The sequence below is a fragment of the Nannobrachium achirus genome, assembly GCF_963921795.1.
Source record: "Nannobrachium achirus genome assembly, chromosome: 7".
Classification (NCBI taxonomy): domain Eukaryota; kingdom Metazoa; phylum Chordata; class Actinopteri; order Myctophiformes; family Myctophidae; genus Nannobrachium; species Nannobrachium achirus.
In genome coordinates this window covers 57608092-57625370 of record NC_137816.1, presented here as the reverse complement: position 1 = coordinate 57625370, position 17279 = coordinate 57608092, and the positions used below count along the sequence as shown (strand labels likewise).

The following is a 17279-nucleotide window of genomic DNA, read 5'->3' as shown; positions in this document are numbered from 1 at the left end:
GCTATTTTTGAAAAAAGTCGTGAAAATGTGTGCAAATCTTTGAATATGTGTATTTTCAAAGTGAACGATTGTAACTCAAATTTTGCTTCTGGGTGGTCCCTGGAACGAAATATTTTGAGATGGGGGGGTCCGTGGCCAAATAAATATCATTTTGGGGGTCCTTCACGTGAAAATGTTTGACAACCACTGACATAGTAGTCTCTCAAGAACAGACTAACTGAGCTCCAGTTAAGTGAAAAGGACTTTTCTTTGACGATGGCTGGCCAGATTGCTGACATAGAAACATAGTTTTTTTTTCAAAAGACAGGGTCAAAATTCTACTTTTCAAGATTTTTCAAAAATAGCAGATCTACGAGCTCGCAGCGCGGCACTCGGTGCCGCGCTGTGAGCTTGTATATCTGCTATTTTTCAATAGTTAAAGCATAAAATAATGATACACAATAATGTGTACCCGTTCTGAATGGGATAATATAAGTGTCATTACTCTCCCTGAATGTAATCATGTGTGGTAGGATATCCACCCTACAGCATCCATATTCTGGGTCGAACGTTCAGCGAGAATTGGTGATGGAGAAGCTCACAAAATTAAGTGGATAAGGGTTTTACGGTGGCGCAGTCGGTAGTGCTGTCACCTCACAGGCAAGGTCCTGGGTTCAATTCCTGCCGGGGGACGCTGTGGGCGCTGGGGGCGTGTTCTCTCTCCGTGCCCACACCTTTAGGTGGGCAAAAGGGCCTTTCTGTGTGGAGTTTGTATGTTCTCCCCGTGTCACCTTGGGTAAAAAATGTACCCTCACAAAAACATGCAGTAATCCTGGTCTCTATAATGCCTCCCCCTGGCCAGCCGGGGCGCCTGATGGAGGGGAAAGGAACTGGTTGGTATAATGTGTTCCTTCCACGCGCTACGTCCAACCGGGGAAACGTCCCCCTGTCAGGTGAAAAGAAGCGGCTTGGACTGCTCATGCATAGAAGGAAGCATGAGGTCAGTCCGTTGCTCTCACCGGGTTTGGCAGAGGGAGTGTAGCACCCAGGATTACATTAGACAATTGGGACTGGGTGAAAAATGGGTTGCAAAATCGTGTGATAAAAATTAAAACATAATAATAATAATTGTTAAAGTGCAGCTACAAGTTAATCAAATATATTATTTTTATTATAAATAGTACAGTAAGAGTACCGTATACATAAAACGGTCGTGCAACATCAACCAAAGCATTCAAAATATGTCTGTAAATGAAATATCATCATGTGATGAATGAAGTGGTATACCAGAATTTTAAGCACCATCGGCAGCTTCTCTGAGGCCACATTTAGTCGACAATGGTCTCTAGAGCAGGAGTTCCCAAACTTCTTTGTCTCAGGGCACCCTATTAATATTGTTTTAATCCGAGGCACCCCTACATTATAATTTTCACTACCAGCACCTTATATTTATAGCATATTGTTGTTGTCGGGTGGAAACCTTGGATGTCCAAAACCGTTCGTTTTGTATTTATCATCTATAAAATGTACTAAACTAGTGAAAACACCAGATCTACAAGCACACAACGCCTCGCATCGCGAGGCATTGTGTGCTTGTAGATCGGCTGTTTTCACTAGTTTTGTGCGACAGTCTTGTATGATGAAGCAGGGCTTTGCTTTACCAAAAGACGTACACATTTGAAACTTGGAGATACAAGGTTTCTGCCCGACAGTGACGATATTTTTGTTATTGTTGCGTGGAAAACGTTGAGATAATAGCCATTTTGGTTAGAACTGACTGAAAATAACTTTGTACTTCAAGTTTAAAATGATACTAAATATTTTTTCAAGTGTCCAAATAAATTCCAAATATTATCAAATGATCTCGCGGCACCCCAGGGTGCCCCGTCACCCACTTTGAAAACCCCTGCTCTAGAGAATACGGCAACGTTTTGTTACGTTTTTTATTTTGACGTTTTCTCTTGAAAATGGGCTTGTGTGCACGGCGCCTGACACTGGTATCGTAACGACTCCATGACAAACAAAGTGTGTTGTTGCGTCCACTAGGAGGTGAGCAGGAAAGTAAAGTGTGTTGTTGCGTTGCGTCCACTAGGAGGTGAGCAGGAAGGTAAAGTGTGTTGTTGCGTCCACTAGGAGGTGAGCAGGAAGGTAAAGTGTGTTGTTGTGTCCACTAGGAGGTGAGCAGGAAGGTAAAGTGTGTTGTTGCGTCCTCTAGGAGGTGAGCAGGAAGGTAAAGTGTGTCGTTGCATCCACTAGGAGGTGAGCAGGAAGGTAAAGTGTGTTGTTGTGTCCACTAGGAGGTGAGCAGGAAGGTAAAGTGTGTTGTTGCGTCCACTAGGAGGTGAGCAGGAAGGTAAAGTGTGTCGTTGCGTCCACTAGGAGGTGAGCAGGAAGGTAAAGTGTGTTGTTGCGTCCACTAGGAGGTGAGCAGGAAGGTAAAGTGTGTTGTTGCGTCCACTAGGAGGTGAGCAGGAAGGTAAAGTGTGTTGTTGCATCCACTAGGAGGTGAGCAGGAAGGTAAAGTGTGTTGTTGCGTCCACTAGGAGGTGAGCAGGAAGGTAAAGTGTGTTGTTGCGTTGCGTCCACTAGGAGGTGAGCAGGAAGGTAAAGTGTGTTGTTGCGTCCACTAGGAGGTGAGCAGGAAGGTAAAGTGTGTTGTTGCATCCACTAGGAGGTGAGCAGGAAGGTAAAGTGTGTCGTTGCGTCCACTAGGAGGTGAGCAGGAAGGTAAAGTGTGTTGTTGCGTCCACTAGGAGGTGAGCAGGAAGTAAAGTGTGTTGTTGCGTTGCGTCCACTAGGAGGTGAGCAGGAAGGTAAAGTGTGTTGTTGCATCCACTAGGAGGTGAGCAGGAAGGTAAAGTGTGTTGTTGCGTCCACTAGGAGGTGAGCAGGAAGGTAAAGTGTGTTGTTGCATCCACTAGGAGGTGAGCAGGAAGGTAAAGTGTGTTGTTGCGTCCACTAGGAGGTGAGCAGGAAGGTAAAGTGTGTCGTTGCATCCACTAGGAGGTGAGCAGGAAGGTAAAGTGTGTTGTTGTGTCCACTAGGAGGTGAGCAGGAAGGTAAAGTGTGTTGTTGCGTCCACTAGGAGGTGAGCAGGAAGGTAAAGTGTGTTGTTGCGTTGCGTCCACTAGGAGGTGAGCAGGAAGGTAAAGTGTGTTGTTGCGTCCACTAGGAGGTGAGCAGGAAGGTAAAGTGTGTTGTTGCGTTGCGTCCACTAGGAGGTGAGCAGGAAGGTAAAGTGTGTCGTTGCGTCCACTAGGAGGTGAGCAGGAAGGTAAAGTGTGTTGTTGCATCCACTAGGAGGTGAGCAGGAAGGTAAAGTGTGTTGTTGCATCCACTAGGAGGTGAGCAGGAAGGTAAAGTGTGTTGTTGCGTCCACTAGGAGGTGAGCAGGAAGGTAAAGTGTGTCGTTGCGTCCACTAGGAGGTGAGCAGGAAGGTAAAGTGTGTTGTTGCGTCCACTAGGAGGTGAGCAGGAAGGTAAAGTGTGTCGTTGCGTCCACTAGGAGGTGAGCAGGAAGGTAAAGTGTGTTGTTGCATCCACTAGGAGGTGAGCAGGAAGGTAAAGTGTGTTGTTGCGTCCACTAGGAGGTGAGCAGGAAGGTAAAGTGTGTCGTTGCGTCCACTAGGAGGTGAGCAGGAAGGTAAAGTGTGTTGGTGCGTCCACTAGGAGGTGAGCAGGAAGGTAAAGTGTGTTAATGCGTCCACTAGGAGGTGAGCAGGAAGGTAAAGTGTGTTGTTGCGTCCACTAGGAGGTGAGCAGGAAGGTAAAGTGTGTTAATGCGTCCACTAGGAGGTGAGCAGGAAGGTAAAGTGTGTTGTTGTGTCCACTAGGAGGTGAGCAGGAAGGTAAAGTGTGTTGTTGCGTCCACTAGGAGGTGAGCAGGAAGGTAAAGTGTGTTGTTGCGTTGCGTCCACTAGGAGGTGAGCAGGAAGGTAAAGTGTGTTGTTGCGTCCACTAGGAGGTGAGCAGGAAGGTAAAGTGTGTTGTTGCGTTGCGTCCACTAGGAGGTGAGCAGGAAGGTAAAGTGTGTTGTTGCATCCACTAGGAAGTGAGCAGGAAGGTAAAGTGTGTTGTTGCATCCACTAGGAGGTGAGCAGGAAGGTAAAGTGTGTTGTTGCGTCCACTAGGAGGTGAGCAGGAAGGTAAAGTGTGTCGTTGCGTCCACTAGGAGGTGAGCAGGAAGGTAAAGTGTGTTGGTGCGTCCACTAGGAGGTGAGCAGGAAGGTAAAGTGTGTTAATGCGTCCACTAGGAGGTGAGCAGGAAGGTAAAGTGTGTCGTTGCGTCCACTAGGAGGTGAGCAGGAAGGTAAAGTGTGTCGTTGCGTCCACTAGGAGGTGAGCAGGAAGGTTAATGCGTCCACTAGGAGGTGAGCAGGAAGGTAAAGTGTGTTAATGCGTCCACTAGGAGGTGAGCAGGAAGGTAAAGTGTGTTAATGCGTCCACTAGGAGGTGAGCAGGAAGGTAAAGTGTGTTGTTGCGTCCACTAGGAGGTGAGCAGGAAGGTAAAGTGTGTTCTTGCGTCCACTAGGAGGTGAGCAGGAAGGTAAAGTGTGTTGTTGCGTCCACTAGGAGGTGAGCAGGAAGGTAAAGTGTGTTGTTGCGTCCACTAGGAGGTGAACAGGAAGGTAAAGTGTGTCGTTGCGTCCACTAGGAGGTGAGCAGGAAGATAAAGTGTGTTGTTGCGTCCACTAGGAGGTGAGCAGGAAGGTAAAGTGTGTTGTTGCGTCCACTAGGAGGTGAGCAGGAAGTAAAGTGTGTCGTTGCATCCACTAGGAGGTGAGCAGGAAGGTAAAGTGTGTTGTTGCGTCCACTAGGAGGTGAGCAGGAAGTAAAGTGTGTCGTTGCGTCCACTAGGAGGTGAGCAGGAAGGTAAAGTGTGTCGTTGCGTCCACTAGGAGGTGAGCAGGAAGGTAAAGTGTGTTGTTGCGTCCACTAGGAGGTGAGCAGGAAGTAAAGTGTGTTGTTGCATCCACTAGGAGGTGAGCAGGAAGTAAAGTGTGTCGTTGCGTCCACTAGGAGGTGAGCAGGAAGGTAAAGTGTGTTGTTGCGTCCACTAGGAGGTGAGCAGGAAGTAAAGTGTGTTGTTGCGTCCACTAGGAGGTGAGCAGGAAGGTAAAGTGTGTTGTTGCATCCACTAGGAGGTGAGCAGGAAGGTAAAGTGTGTTGTTGCGTCCACTAGGAGGTGAGCAGGAAGTAAAGTGTGTTGTTGCGTCCACTAGGAGGTGAGCAGGAAGGTAAAGTGTGTTGTTGCATCCACTAGGAGGTGAGCAGGAAGGTAAAGTGTGTTGTTGCGTCCACTAGGAGGTGAGCAGGAAGTAAAGTGTGTCGTTGCGTCCACTAGGAGGTGAGCAGGAAGGTAAAGTGTGTCGTTGCATCCACTAGGAGGTGAGCAGGAAGGTAAAGTGTGTTGTTGCGTCCACTAGGAGGTGAGCAGGAAGTAAAGTGTGTTGTTGCGTCCACTAGGAGGTGAGCAGGAAGGTAAAGTGTGTTGTTGCATCCACTAGGAGGTGAGCAGGAAGGTAAAGTGTGTTGTTGCGTCCACTAGGAGGTGAGCAGGAAGTAAAGTGTGTCGTTGCGTCCACTAGGAGGTGAGCAGGAAGGTAAAGTGTGTCGTTGCATCCACTAGGAGGTGAGCAGGAAGGTAAAGTGTGTTGTTGCGTCCACTAGGAGGTGAGCAGGAAGGTAAAGTGTGTCGTTGCGTCCACTAGGAGGTGAGCAGGAAGGTAAAGTGTGTCGTTGCATCCACTAGGAGGTGAGCAGGAAGGTAAAGTGTGTTGTTGCGTCCACTAGGAGGTGAGCAGGAAGGTAAAGTGTGTTGTTGCGTCCACTAGGAGGTGAGCAGGAAGGTAAAGTGTGTTGTTGCGTCCACTAGGAGGTGAGCAGGAAGGTAAAGTGTGTCGTTGCATCCACTAGGAGGTGAGCAGGAAGGTAAAGTGTGTTGTTGCATCCACTAGGAGGTGAGCAGGAAGGTAAAGTGTGTTGTTGCGTCCACTAGGAGGTGAGCAGGAAGGTAAAGTGTGTCGTTGCGTCCACTAGGAGGTGAGCAGGAAGGTAAAGTGTGTCGTTGCGTCCACTAGGAGGTGAGCAGGAAGGTTAATGCGTCCACTAGGAGGTGAGCAGGAAGGTAAAGTGTGTTAATGCGTCCACTAGGAGGTGAGCAGGAAGGTAAAGTGTGTTAATGCGTCCACTAGGAGGTGAGCAGGAAGGTAAAGTGTGTTGTTGCGTCCACTAGGAGGTGAGCAGGAAGGTAAAGTGTGTTGTTGCGTCCACTAGGAGGTGAGCAGGAAGGTAAAGTGTGTTGTTGCGTCCACTAGGAGGTGAGCAGGAAGGTAAAGTGTGTTGTTGCGTCCACTAGGAGGTGAACAGTAAGGTAAAGTGTGTTGTTGCGTCCACTAGGAGGTGAACAGGAAGGTAAAGTGTGTTGTTGCGTCCACTAGGAGGTGAGCAGGAAGATAAAGTGTGTTGTTGCGTCCACTAGGAGGTGAGCAGGAAGGTAAAGTGTGTTGTTGCGTCCACTAGGAGGTGAGCAGGAAGTATCCACTAGGAGGTGAGCAGGAAGGTAAAGTGTGTCGTTGCGTCCACTAGGAGGTGAGCAGGAAGGTAAAGTGTGTTGTTGCGTCCACTAGGAGGTGAGCAGGAAGGTAAAGTGTGTTGTTGCGTCCACTAGGAGGTGAGCAGGAAGTAAAGTGTGTTGTTGCGTCCACTAGGAGGTGAGCAGGAAGTAAAGTGTGTCGTTGCGTCCACTAGGAGGTGAGCAGGAAGGTAAAGTGTGTCGTTGCGTCCACTAGGAGGTGAGCAGGAAGTAAAGTGTGTCGTTGCGTCCACTAGGAGGTGAGCAGGAAGGTAAAGTGTGTTGTTGCGTCCACTAGGAGGTGAGCAGGAAGGTAAAGTGTGTTGTTGCGTCCACTAGGAGGTGAGCAGGAAGTAAAGTGTGTCGTTGCGTCCACTAGGAGGTGAGCAGGAAGGTAAAGTGTGTTGTTGCGTCCACTAGGAGGTGAGCAGGAAGGTAAAGTGTGTTGTTGCGTCCACTAGGAGGTGAGCAGGAAGGTAAAGTGTGTTGTTGCGTCCACTAGGAGGTGAGCAGGAAGGTAAAGTGTGTCGTTGCGTCCACTAGGAGGTGAGCAGGAAGGTAAAGTGTGTCGTTGCGTCCACTAGGAGGTGAGCAGGAAGGTAAAGTGTGTCGTTGCGTCCACTAGGAGGTGAGCAGGAAGGTAAAGTGTGTCGTTGCGTCCACTAGGAGGTGAGCAGGAAGGTAAAGTGTGTTGTTGCGTCCACTAGGAGGTGAGCAGGAAGGTAAAGTGTGTCGTTGCGTCCACTAGGAGGTGAGCAGGAAGGTAAAGTGTGTCGTTGCGTCCACTAGGAGGTGAGCAGGAAGGTAAAGTGTGTCGTTGCGTCCACTAGGAGGTGAGCAGGAAGGTAAAGTGTGTTGTTGCGTCCACTAGGAGGTGAGCAGGAAGGTAAAGTGTGTTGTTGCGTCCACTAGGAGGTGAGCAGGAAGGTAAAGTGTGTTGTTGCGTCCACTAGGAGGTGAGCAGGAAGGTAAAGTGTGTTGTTGCGTCCACTAGGAGGTGAGCAGGAAGGTAAAGTGTGTTGTTGCGTCCTCTAGGAGGTGAGCAGGAAGGTAAAGTGTGTTGTTGCGTCCACTAGGAGGTGAGCAGGAAGGTAAAGTGTGTTGTTGCGTCCACTAGGAGGTGAGCAGGAAGGTAAAGTGTGTTGTTGCGTCCACTAGGAGGTGAGCAGGAAGGTAAAGTGTGTTGTTGCGTCCACTAGGAGGTGAGCAGGAAGGTAAAGTGTGTTGTTGCGTCCACTAGGAGGTGAGCAGGAAGGTAAAGTGTGTCGTTGCGTCCACTAGGAGGTGAGCAGGAAGGTAAAGTGTGTCGTTGCGTCCTCTAGGAGGTGAGCAGGAAGGTAAAGTGTGTTGTTGCGTCCACTAGGAGGTTGTGAGCAGGAAGGTAAAGTGTGTCGTTGCGTCCACTAGGAGGTGAGCAGGAAGGTAAAGTGTGTCGTTGCGTCCACTAGGAGGTGAGCAGGAAGGTAAAGTGTGTTAATGCGTCCACTAGGAGGTGAGCAGGAAGGTAAAGTGTGTTAATGCGTCCACTAGGAGGTGAGCAGGAAGGTAAAGTGTGTCGTTGCGTCCACTAGGAGGTGAGCAGGAAGATAAAGTGTGTCGTTGCGTCCACTAGGAGGTGAGCAGGAAGGTAAAGTGTGTCGTTGCGTCCACTAGGAGGTGAGCAGGAAGGTAAAGTGTGTTAATGCGTCCACTAGGAGGTGAGCAGGAAGGTAAAGTGTGTTAATGCGTCCACTAGGAGGTGAGCAGGAAGGTAAAGTGTGTTGTTGCGTCCACTAGGAGGTGAGCAGGAAGGTAAAGTGTGTTGTTGCGTCCACTAGGAGGTGAGCAGGAAGGTAAAGTGTGTTGTTGCGTCCACTAGGAGGTGAGCAGGAAGGTAAAGTGTGTTGTTGCGTCCACTAGGAGGTGAGCAGGAAGGTAAAGTGTGTTGTTGCGTCCACTAGGAGGTGAGCAGGAAGGTAAAGTGTGTCGTTGCGTCCACTAGGAGGTGAGCAGGAAGGTAAAGTGTGTCGTTGCGTCCACTAGGAGGTGAGCAGGAAGGTAAAGTGTGTTGTTGCGTCCACTAGGAGGTGAGCAGGAAGTAAAGTGTGTTAATGCGTCCACTAGGAGGTGAGCAGGAAGGTAAAGTGTGTCGTTGCATCCACTAGGAGGTGAGCAGGAAGGTAAAGTGTGTTAATGCGTCCAATAGGAGGTGAGCAGGAAGGTAAAGTGTGTTGTTGCGTCCACTAGGAGGTGAGCAGGAAGGTAAAGTGTGTTGTTGCGTCCACTAGGAGGTGAACAGGAAGGTAAAGTGTGTTGTTGCGTCCACTAGGAGGTGAGCAGGAAGGTAAAGTGTGTTGTTGCGTCCACTAGGAGGTGAGCAGGAAGGTAAAGTGTGTTGTTGCGTCCACTAGGAGGTGAGCAGGAAGGTAAAGTGTGTTGTTGCGTCCACTAGGAGGTGAGCAGGAAGGTAAAGTGTGTTGTTGCGTCCACTAGGAGGTGAGCAGGAAGGTAAAGTGTGTTGTTGCGTCCACTAGGAGGTGAGCAGGAAGGTAAAGTGTGTTGTTGCGTCCACTAGGACGTGAGCAGGAAGGTAAAGTGTGTTGTTGCGTCCACTAGGAGGTGAGCAGGAAGGTGTACAAGGGCATGTTGGACATCCTGAAGTGCACGGTGTCCAGCCTGGAGCACTCCTACACCAACGCAGGCCTGGGAGGCATGGCCAGCGTCTTCAGCCTCCTGGAGATAGCACACACACACTATCAAACCAAAGGTAAGAGAGAGGTTTTGTACACACACACACACACACACACACACACACACACACACACACACCCACACACACACACACACACACACACACACATTCCTAGGAAGTGTGCACAACTAATTTCCGTTTAACAAGAGGTGTTTTATTTCCTTTAGAATTCTAGAAAAAGGTTGGAGGAAAAAAAGCCAGCTTTAAACACAGTTGAGTGCTGGAGTCGCACACCAATGATGGCAGATCTACAAGGTTATTGTTGTAGAGCTGCCGTTATTTCGTTTGTTTCATGTGTGAGATGAAATTACTGTATTATGTTCATTTTCTAATAAACTTGTCTTATGGACAAGTATAATAACTTGTCCATAAGACAAGTTATTATATAACTTGTCTTATGGAGCTGGGCCCTTTGGGTGTAAGATGAGACTTTAGGAGCTATAGTCAACTTTTTCATCCTAGTCTAACACTATCAAAGAATAGACTAGAATGTAAACAAAGTGTCGGCCCGACAATGGCCAAAATGATTATTTTATCGTTATTTATATACCTATTGCGCAATCCAATTGGGCTCCCATTGACTTTCTATACAGGAGGAAAATACCCAGAAAAAGATTTTTTTTCTGGGTATTTAAGGAGGATCTGAGGGGTCTAACTAGGGGTTTGTCATGATGCTGAATCCATTGCAGGCATTTGTTTTGCACAAAAAACATTCCGTGGGCTAGAAATGGTCTCAGAAAACAATACACGTATGGGTGAGTATTCATGTTAGTCGGAGGCCTTTAGCTAGGGTGCCCGAGTGTGCGACATTCGGGGTCGCCACAGCACCCTAAAAACTCTGAAAAGTGATGACTCATCACTTTTCATCACTAAAGTTGATGGGAGCCCAACTTGATTTGGCCGCTGTGGCGACCCCGAATGTCGCAGACTCGGGCACCCTAGCTAAATCATTAGAGCATGCCCTGAGCTACATCTGTGCAAAATTTTGAACTTTTAGACTGATTAGCACGAGAAAAAAAAAACCCTAAGGCCTCCGACTAACATGAATACTCACCCATACGTGTATTGTTTTCTGAGACCATTTCTAGCCCACGGAATGTTTTTTGTGCAAAACAAATGCCTGCAATGGATTCAGCATCATGACAAACCCCTAGTTAGAACCCTCAGATCCTCCTTAAATACCCAGAAAAAAAAAATATTTTTCTGGGTATTTTCCTCCTGTATAGAAAGTCAATGGGAGCCCAATTGGATTGCGCAATACGGCAGTACCATGGGGTGCCCATCTTGGCACCCATCTTAAAAATGATTAAGTATGTTATGGACAACATCTGTGCCAAATTTGGCGAATTTGCGAGAATCTGAACCAAAATATCCCTGGAACCCCCGACTATTTTTATTTTAGCATCCGTTTTTCAAGAAAAAGTTGACTATAGCTCCTTTAAATTAAATAAAAACAAAACAAAACACTGCAATCAATCAATATCAATCAACTCCCACTGCTGCTGTACTGTCTGCTGCTGCTTTTCTCTTCCTCTAACCGACGTGATGGACTCTCTCTGACCTCTCTGACCTTTCCTCCTACCGATGCCCCCCTCCGTGGTTAACGGTAGACCCCGTCAAAAACAAGCGAAGCCCCTCGGACGGCGCCGGGAGCCCGGGCAGCAAAGAGAGCCCGTCGTCCGGTCGCATGGACAGCGGGAGGGGGGGACCCCCCCACCCCCAAGGCCTCCTGAACGTCCCGCGCCTGCAGGTCCCCACGGCCCACCACCACCACACGCCCGGCAGAGGGTCCCACCACCACTTTGACACGCGCAGCCTGAACGAGGAGAACTTTATCGCCTCCATTGGTGTGTACCATCGCCCTCGGGATCCCCCCCTCGGTTGCATGTTGCGAGCTGTCAGACACCCCCGCCCCACCCTGATCCCCTCCCTCCCACCACCCCCCTTAACAAGCTCATCAACCTGAACCACTGGTTCTCATAGTGGGGACCCCCCCATCCCAGTGATCCTTGAGAGGGTTCCAGGGGGTCCCCCAGCAAAATGAGGAACAGTTAAAAAAATGACCTATTTCATCTTTTGGGCTATATGAAAATAGCCGATCTGTTGGTAGATCGGCTACTTTTTTCGGAGGTCCCTGGTAATAACATCTTTTCAGATGGGGGGGTCCACGGCCAAATACTTAATCAATTTGTAGGTCCTTGACATGGAAATGTCTGAGAACCACTGATCTAAACTCCCATCCGTTTCTCACACCACGCAGGGGAACCATTACCTCCCTATATTCTTACAAAGCACTCTTGCAGGCCTCCTAATATTCCATCCACTTTGACATGTGAATACCGACAATGTCCCTTCAATGTTACTTAACTGTCTTGGCACTGGTAGTATGGTGAAGTTAACTGTGCTGTAAGTGTGGACATAGCTCTATATCCTGATAGCAATCATTGCTACAGACTCAATAGCGGAGAGTTTGTTCAGTATCAGGGGTCTCCTCGTCCCTCAGCTCTTTAGTAAACAGCAATCCAATCAGGTGAGAGAACTCATACAGTACAGGTAGGGCTGTCACAATTATTACATAATCGTCTAATCGTGATTATTTGACATTATCGCAATTATTTTGTCATAATCGTCATAATCGTGAATCTTGAAAAATGTCCGAAATAGTGGAAATAGCGACGCGTTGTGAGCTTGTAGATCGGCTATTTCCACTATCAAAGTTATTTTAGTAAGTTGTCAAATATGTCAGTAATTTCTTTGTATATTTAGGTTATGTGTCATATCTACCATGTACAACTTCAAAGCCTAAAAGCCAAACAGAAATGTAATTATCAACGACAAAAACACAATTAAATCGTTAATCGCCAATTATTTGAGTGACAATTAATCGTCATGTAAAATGTCATATCGTGACAGCCCTAAGTACAGGACGCAAGATAAACAAGTGACAATGGAAGTGATGGCGCAGATGCAAGGCATCAAACCTGTTCATCGGGAGCAGTGTCTTTCTCAAGGACACGTTGACACCAACTCTGGAGGCGAGGCCGGGATCGAACTGGGAACCTTCTGGTACCCAAGTGGCCACTCTACCTCCTGAGCCACTGCCAATAAATTCTTATCAGGGGTTCAGGGTTGGAGAGAGTAGGGGAGACCCATGTTACTGAGCAAAACACTATAGCAAGTGATTACAGTCGAAAGCTCTAACCTTTTGGGCGGTACATGCCGCTTCAACATTTGACTGTGTGTGTTTGTCTATATTAGCACATTGAGTTTGTCTATACCAGCACGGCAACAACAGCAACAGCCACAGAGCGGTGCTGTTGAGCAGCCTTGAAATGAATGGACAAAGGCACCGCTCAGTTCACACTGGGTGTGGTTTTAACAAAATGTTTTAGTTTTAGTTTTTACCATAAACAATATCGCTTACAGCATCTTTAATGTTAACCTGCTACCACGACACATTTCTGTGCTATATCCATTTCGATCGAAGGTTTTCCAGTCAAAAAAGAAAATCACAAACAATCTTTGTGTGTTATTTTAGCCGGTAGACGCAGTGTAAAAGTGTGTGGAATATTGCCCTTGACCTGCGGCCCTAGGTTGTGAGTTTGTGTTCCCTGAATGTCCCGCATCGATTCCCCTGTTTGCCTCCGGCACCTTGGACTGTGCATGTGTTTGGCTTGTTTGGTTCGTCTTTTCAACACCTTAAATCTGCAGTACTGGACGTGGGACGCCAGGAGGTTTGTGCAATCGATAAACCAAACATCGATAGTGGTCTGGGCCCTCGTACTGCAGGTTTTTTTTTTTTTTTCGTTTTTTCTGCAAGGTGCGCTGTTGTAGAAGCAAGCAGCTCCCTTAGCTCTCAGCATGGAGGGTGGAGGCATCACTCCCCGGTAAACAGTCCCAATTCAAAGAAGAAGAGACAAATTTACTCCTACCTCACGTTGGCTGTCAAAGATACGTTGTATCCGCTCTTTTTCTATGTAGTTTGGGTCTGTATACCAAGGGAAAGGCTCGGTCAAACACCCTCAAGAATACCCCACCTGCCTACCTACCTACCTACTTACCCCCAACCCCAGCACCCCCCGCCCACCCCTGCCCGTTTATTTTAGAAGATGCACCTTCAATTCTACGGAATGTGTTACGTGACAATTGCACCCCCCGCTGCTTTTGCAACCGCTTCATTCCACCCCCCCCAGCTGGCTCGTAGGTCAGTCCACTCACCCTCCATCTCACGCTCCTGTTTTATTTCTTAGAAGATACCGTAGGCGTAGCACCTCTCACAGACACCCTGCTTCTGGAGAGCAGCCAAGCTTCAGGACTCCCAAACAGTGTTCATTTTGTCGACTAAGACTAGACTAGACTAAAACTATTTCAGAAGGCTAAGACTATTATTTGTGGTATTCAAAAACTAAGACTAAATGGCTGTAAAAATTAACACTGGTATGTAACTGCAATGAAATTAAAGCCAAATGCATCTTGTATGTAGTTTGACCAAGTAACAGGCAGTAGAAGACAATGACTTGTTCAGAGTTATGTGGTTATATTTAGTAGGGGTGTAACGATACATTGTAATAGCGATTCGATACATATCACAATACATGGTTGACGATACGATAATGGACGATATTGGTTCATTCATGGCGATACGATACAATTCGATTCAATGATTTAAAATCGATATAGTAACTATTTAGCAAAGAAATTAAATCTGTGTGAAAAGTGTGGATAGTGCAGGTTTTTAAGGGAAATGTATTATTATGGATATAAATAAATAAACACAGCGATTATCTGGTAAATTATATTATATTTGAAGTGAACACATATGGACAAACCTGCACCTTGACATGAACATAGACACTACAAACATTTATCGATAGACCAGTGTAGCTATATGGAAAGGAAAAGTAATTAAACCCCTACTTTTCATTTTTTCTTCTTAAAAATGCTAAATATAATGCACAAGTAGGTAGTATCGATACAATCGATTCTTTGCACTGCCGATTCGATTCGATACAAAGTCAAACGATACGATTCGATTTTAGCTGTTTTCATTTCGATTTACTTTGATTTTTTAAATTAAAAACAATATTTCAATGCAGTTACTATATCGTTACACCCCTAATATTTAGCCCAAAAGACGAAGACTAAAAGACGTAAGACTAATCCCAAAAGACTAAGACTAAAATATTTTGATATTTAGTCGACTAAGACTAGACTAGACTAAAACAATGTCAGAAGACTAAGACAGGACTAAATGGTGTGTTATTCAAAAGACTGGGACTAAATAAAAAAAATGCTGAAAAAATGTACACTGCTCCCAAAACCCTGTGGAGCCTGGTTCTCCAGGTGCACGGTCGTCTCCAGAGCTTTGGATTGTGAACACTCTAGACGCTACTTTAACCAAAACGATTGAATTCTTCAAACTGACTTGATTTTGTTTTCTGTTTTGTGTTTTTAATGCTCATCCAACCATACATGCCTACTCAACCAGCTCTCTGACTCTCTCTCTGTCTTTCTCTCCTTTGCTTGCAATGCATCTTGGGTAGAATTGTGGAGCAAGCACCAGGATAAGCAAAAAGCTTTGGAAAAACAGAGTAAGATACTTCTCACACTCCCAAAAAAAAGAAAGAAAAAAGATTGGGGTTCTGCTTAAATGCCAGCTTTTGACCTGTCCGCCCCCCTTCTCTCTTCCTTTTTCAAGACGCACCACTATTTTTATATGAAGCAAACGCTAAGTATTTAACAACTTAAGCCCTATTTTATACGTTGTCATGCGCCGGTGTTGCACAGCGAAAATGGCTGATCCAACAAGCTCACATTGCATTGCGTTGCGAGCTTGTAGATTGGCTATTTTCACTAATATGCCTTGTTAGTTCGCTAGGTAAATACGTTTTGTCCTGCAATTAGAGAGAACATCAAGGATTCTTTGCAGAAATGCTTAGTTATGATACACAGTTAGTTTGAGATTCAGTTAGATTGAGACCAGGAGCACTCGTTGTGCGGGGCGGAGCAAGCGGTGGCTTTGATCCACACACGCTTTGATGTGCCAACAACGGAGCGTCGGCAGGATAGCACCTCACCCCACGGAGGTTAGGGTTGGGCATAGTTTTACTGAGGTTAAGGTTAGGGTTAGGGTAGCTAAACACAGTTGAGCTAGGCTGGTAGGTAAACAAAGAGGGGTCGCAGACGAGTGACGTCACCGACTACACAGTGAAGGGCTGTGTTGTCCCATCTTGTGGTGATTACGCAGAATTACACAGGTGTGTTGATAAGTGACAATCAAAGTGAATTGATCAGGTGGTGGTAGGGGGGTGTGGTGAACTACAAAACAAGCGCTCCTACCCCAATCTAACTGAGTTACCCAAACTATCTATATATATATATATATATATATATATATATTATATTATATATATAATTGTTGTACTATCCAAAGGCAGCGCACTAGTTCTGCTGAGAAGAAAGCCTGTTGGAGAAAGAGGGTATATTGAACTTTAGTGCTCCCTACCACACCTCTTATCAACCAGTAGTGGTCCGACCACAGGATGTACACGAGTAGGTGGACCGACTGCAACCGCCACAGCTGTTAACAAACATACTCTTAACGAACAGATTGGTTCAAATAACTTGTTATTCACAAAGAAAGGAGAATTGCAGCATTAAACTTTAAACCTGTTATATGCAGACCCGACCCACCTTTTATGAGGAGTGTCTTGGGATGTTGTTGTCATGGGGGAATATGGGTGGTTGTCGTTCTGAAGGTGGGATTGGGAAGGATAAAATGATCAGGAAGGACTGACTAGAACATGGCTGCCTCCAGTGACAGGCAGGAGAATTGTGTATATGCGGTATGGGATGGGACAATAATCATTATTATCGTTGTGATAAAGAAATGTATATATATATCAGCAATTTTTTGGCGTATTTTTTGGCGAACGTCCTCCACCAGAACAGGGATGCTGCGGGTTCAAGTGGTTAACTAAAGTGGCATTTGAAGTTTAAAGTATAATTTTCATTATCGCGATATCTTACTTTTGAATATCGTTAATCGCAATTATTTTTGCCACGATTATCTTGACATTGACAATTTTCATATCGTACCATCCCTAATTTGCAGCCAACATTACCTGAGTGGCCGGCGCCATCAATGCAAAAGAAAGGTGAAGCTTTTAGCACCAGCTGGCTTTCTGTCATCAGCCAGAGGCCCTGGACCACTACTGCTACTAGTACATATATTATCGCCAGGCCAGAAATATCGCACAATGCAGCGTTAAAATAAAAGTGTCAAGACGTAAAGAATGCATTAGATTATGGTCTCCTTATAATTTAGTTTACTGTTCATGAGTTTGTCTGCATGCCTAACTGCCTGTGTCTGTCTTTCTGTGTAACTTGGGCCACATGTTGCAATGTTTGAATCTGATTTCTTTGTTTTAGTTTTTTCGCTCTCTCTCTTGCAGCTTTGTTTACTGTACATGCGTAATTCTTTACCCCTGATTGTGTTGCACTCTATGCTTGCCTCTCTGTCGCAGTCTGGTGGTTTATTTAGATATAATGTACCCGATCGATTACATACAGTGCAGTGTATGCATTACATGTAGACGTTTAAGAACATGGCAAATATATTTTCTTTTCATTTGTACAGTAAAAGGGTACAGTAGTTTTTTTTTTTTCTTTTTGTAAATTAATATTCGAATTTAGAATGTTCCTCGAATATGGGGGAAAATAATATATATACAGTATATACTGGTTATTCGAATATAAAAATGATTTGATTTTCAGTATTAGATGTTTCTTTTTTTTCCTTTTAATTATATGTTTATTTGACGGCAAAACAAAATATATATTTTTATTGGATCCGAGCAGCGCGCACGCTGTCCCTCTTCCACTGGTATCCTGTTTTTACAATAAGTCATTTTCTATAGGGGAAAAATGTATAATAAGAATATTTGAATATATTCGATATTCGGGCCAATTAACATTTCTGATGAATGTTAACAG

General features: G+C 45.9%; 1 protein-coding gene across 2 annotated transcripts in view; it reads left to right on the top strand.

The window, feature by feature from the left end:
• Positions 1-17279, top strand: part of madd (MAP-kinase activating death domain) — a 110808-nt gene that overhangs the window by 63959 nt on the left and 29570 nt on the right. For both annotated transcript variants that reach the window (XM_080729874.1, XM_080729873.1), the window contains exon 19: positions 9149-9299. In XM_080729874.1, the coding sequence (XP_080586000.1) occupies positions 9149-9299 (151 nt within the window). The remainder of the gene's footprint in view (positions 1-9148; positions 9300-17279) is intronic.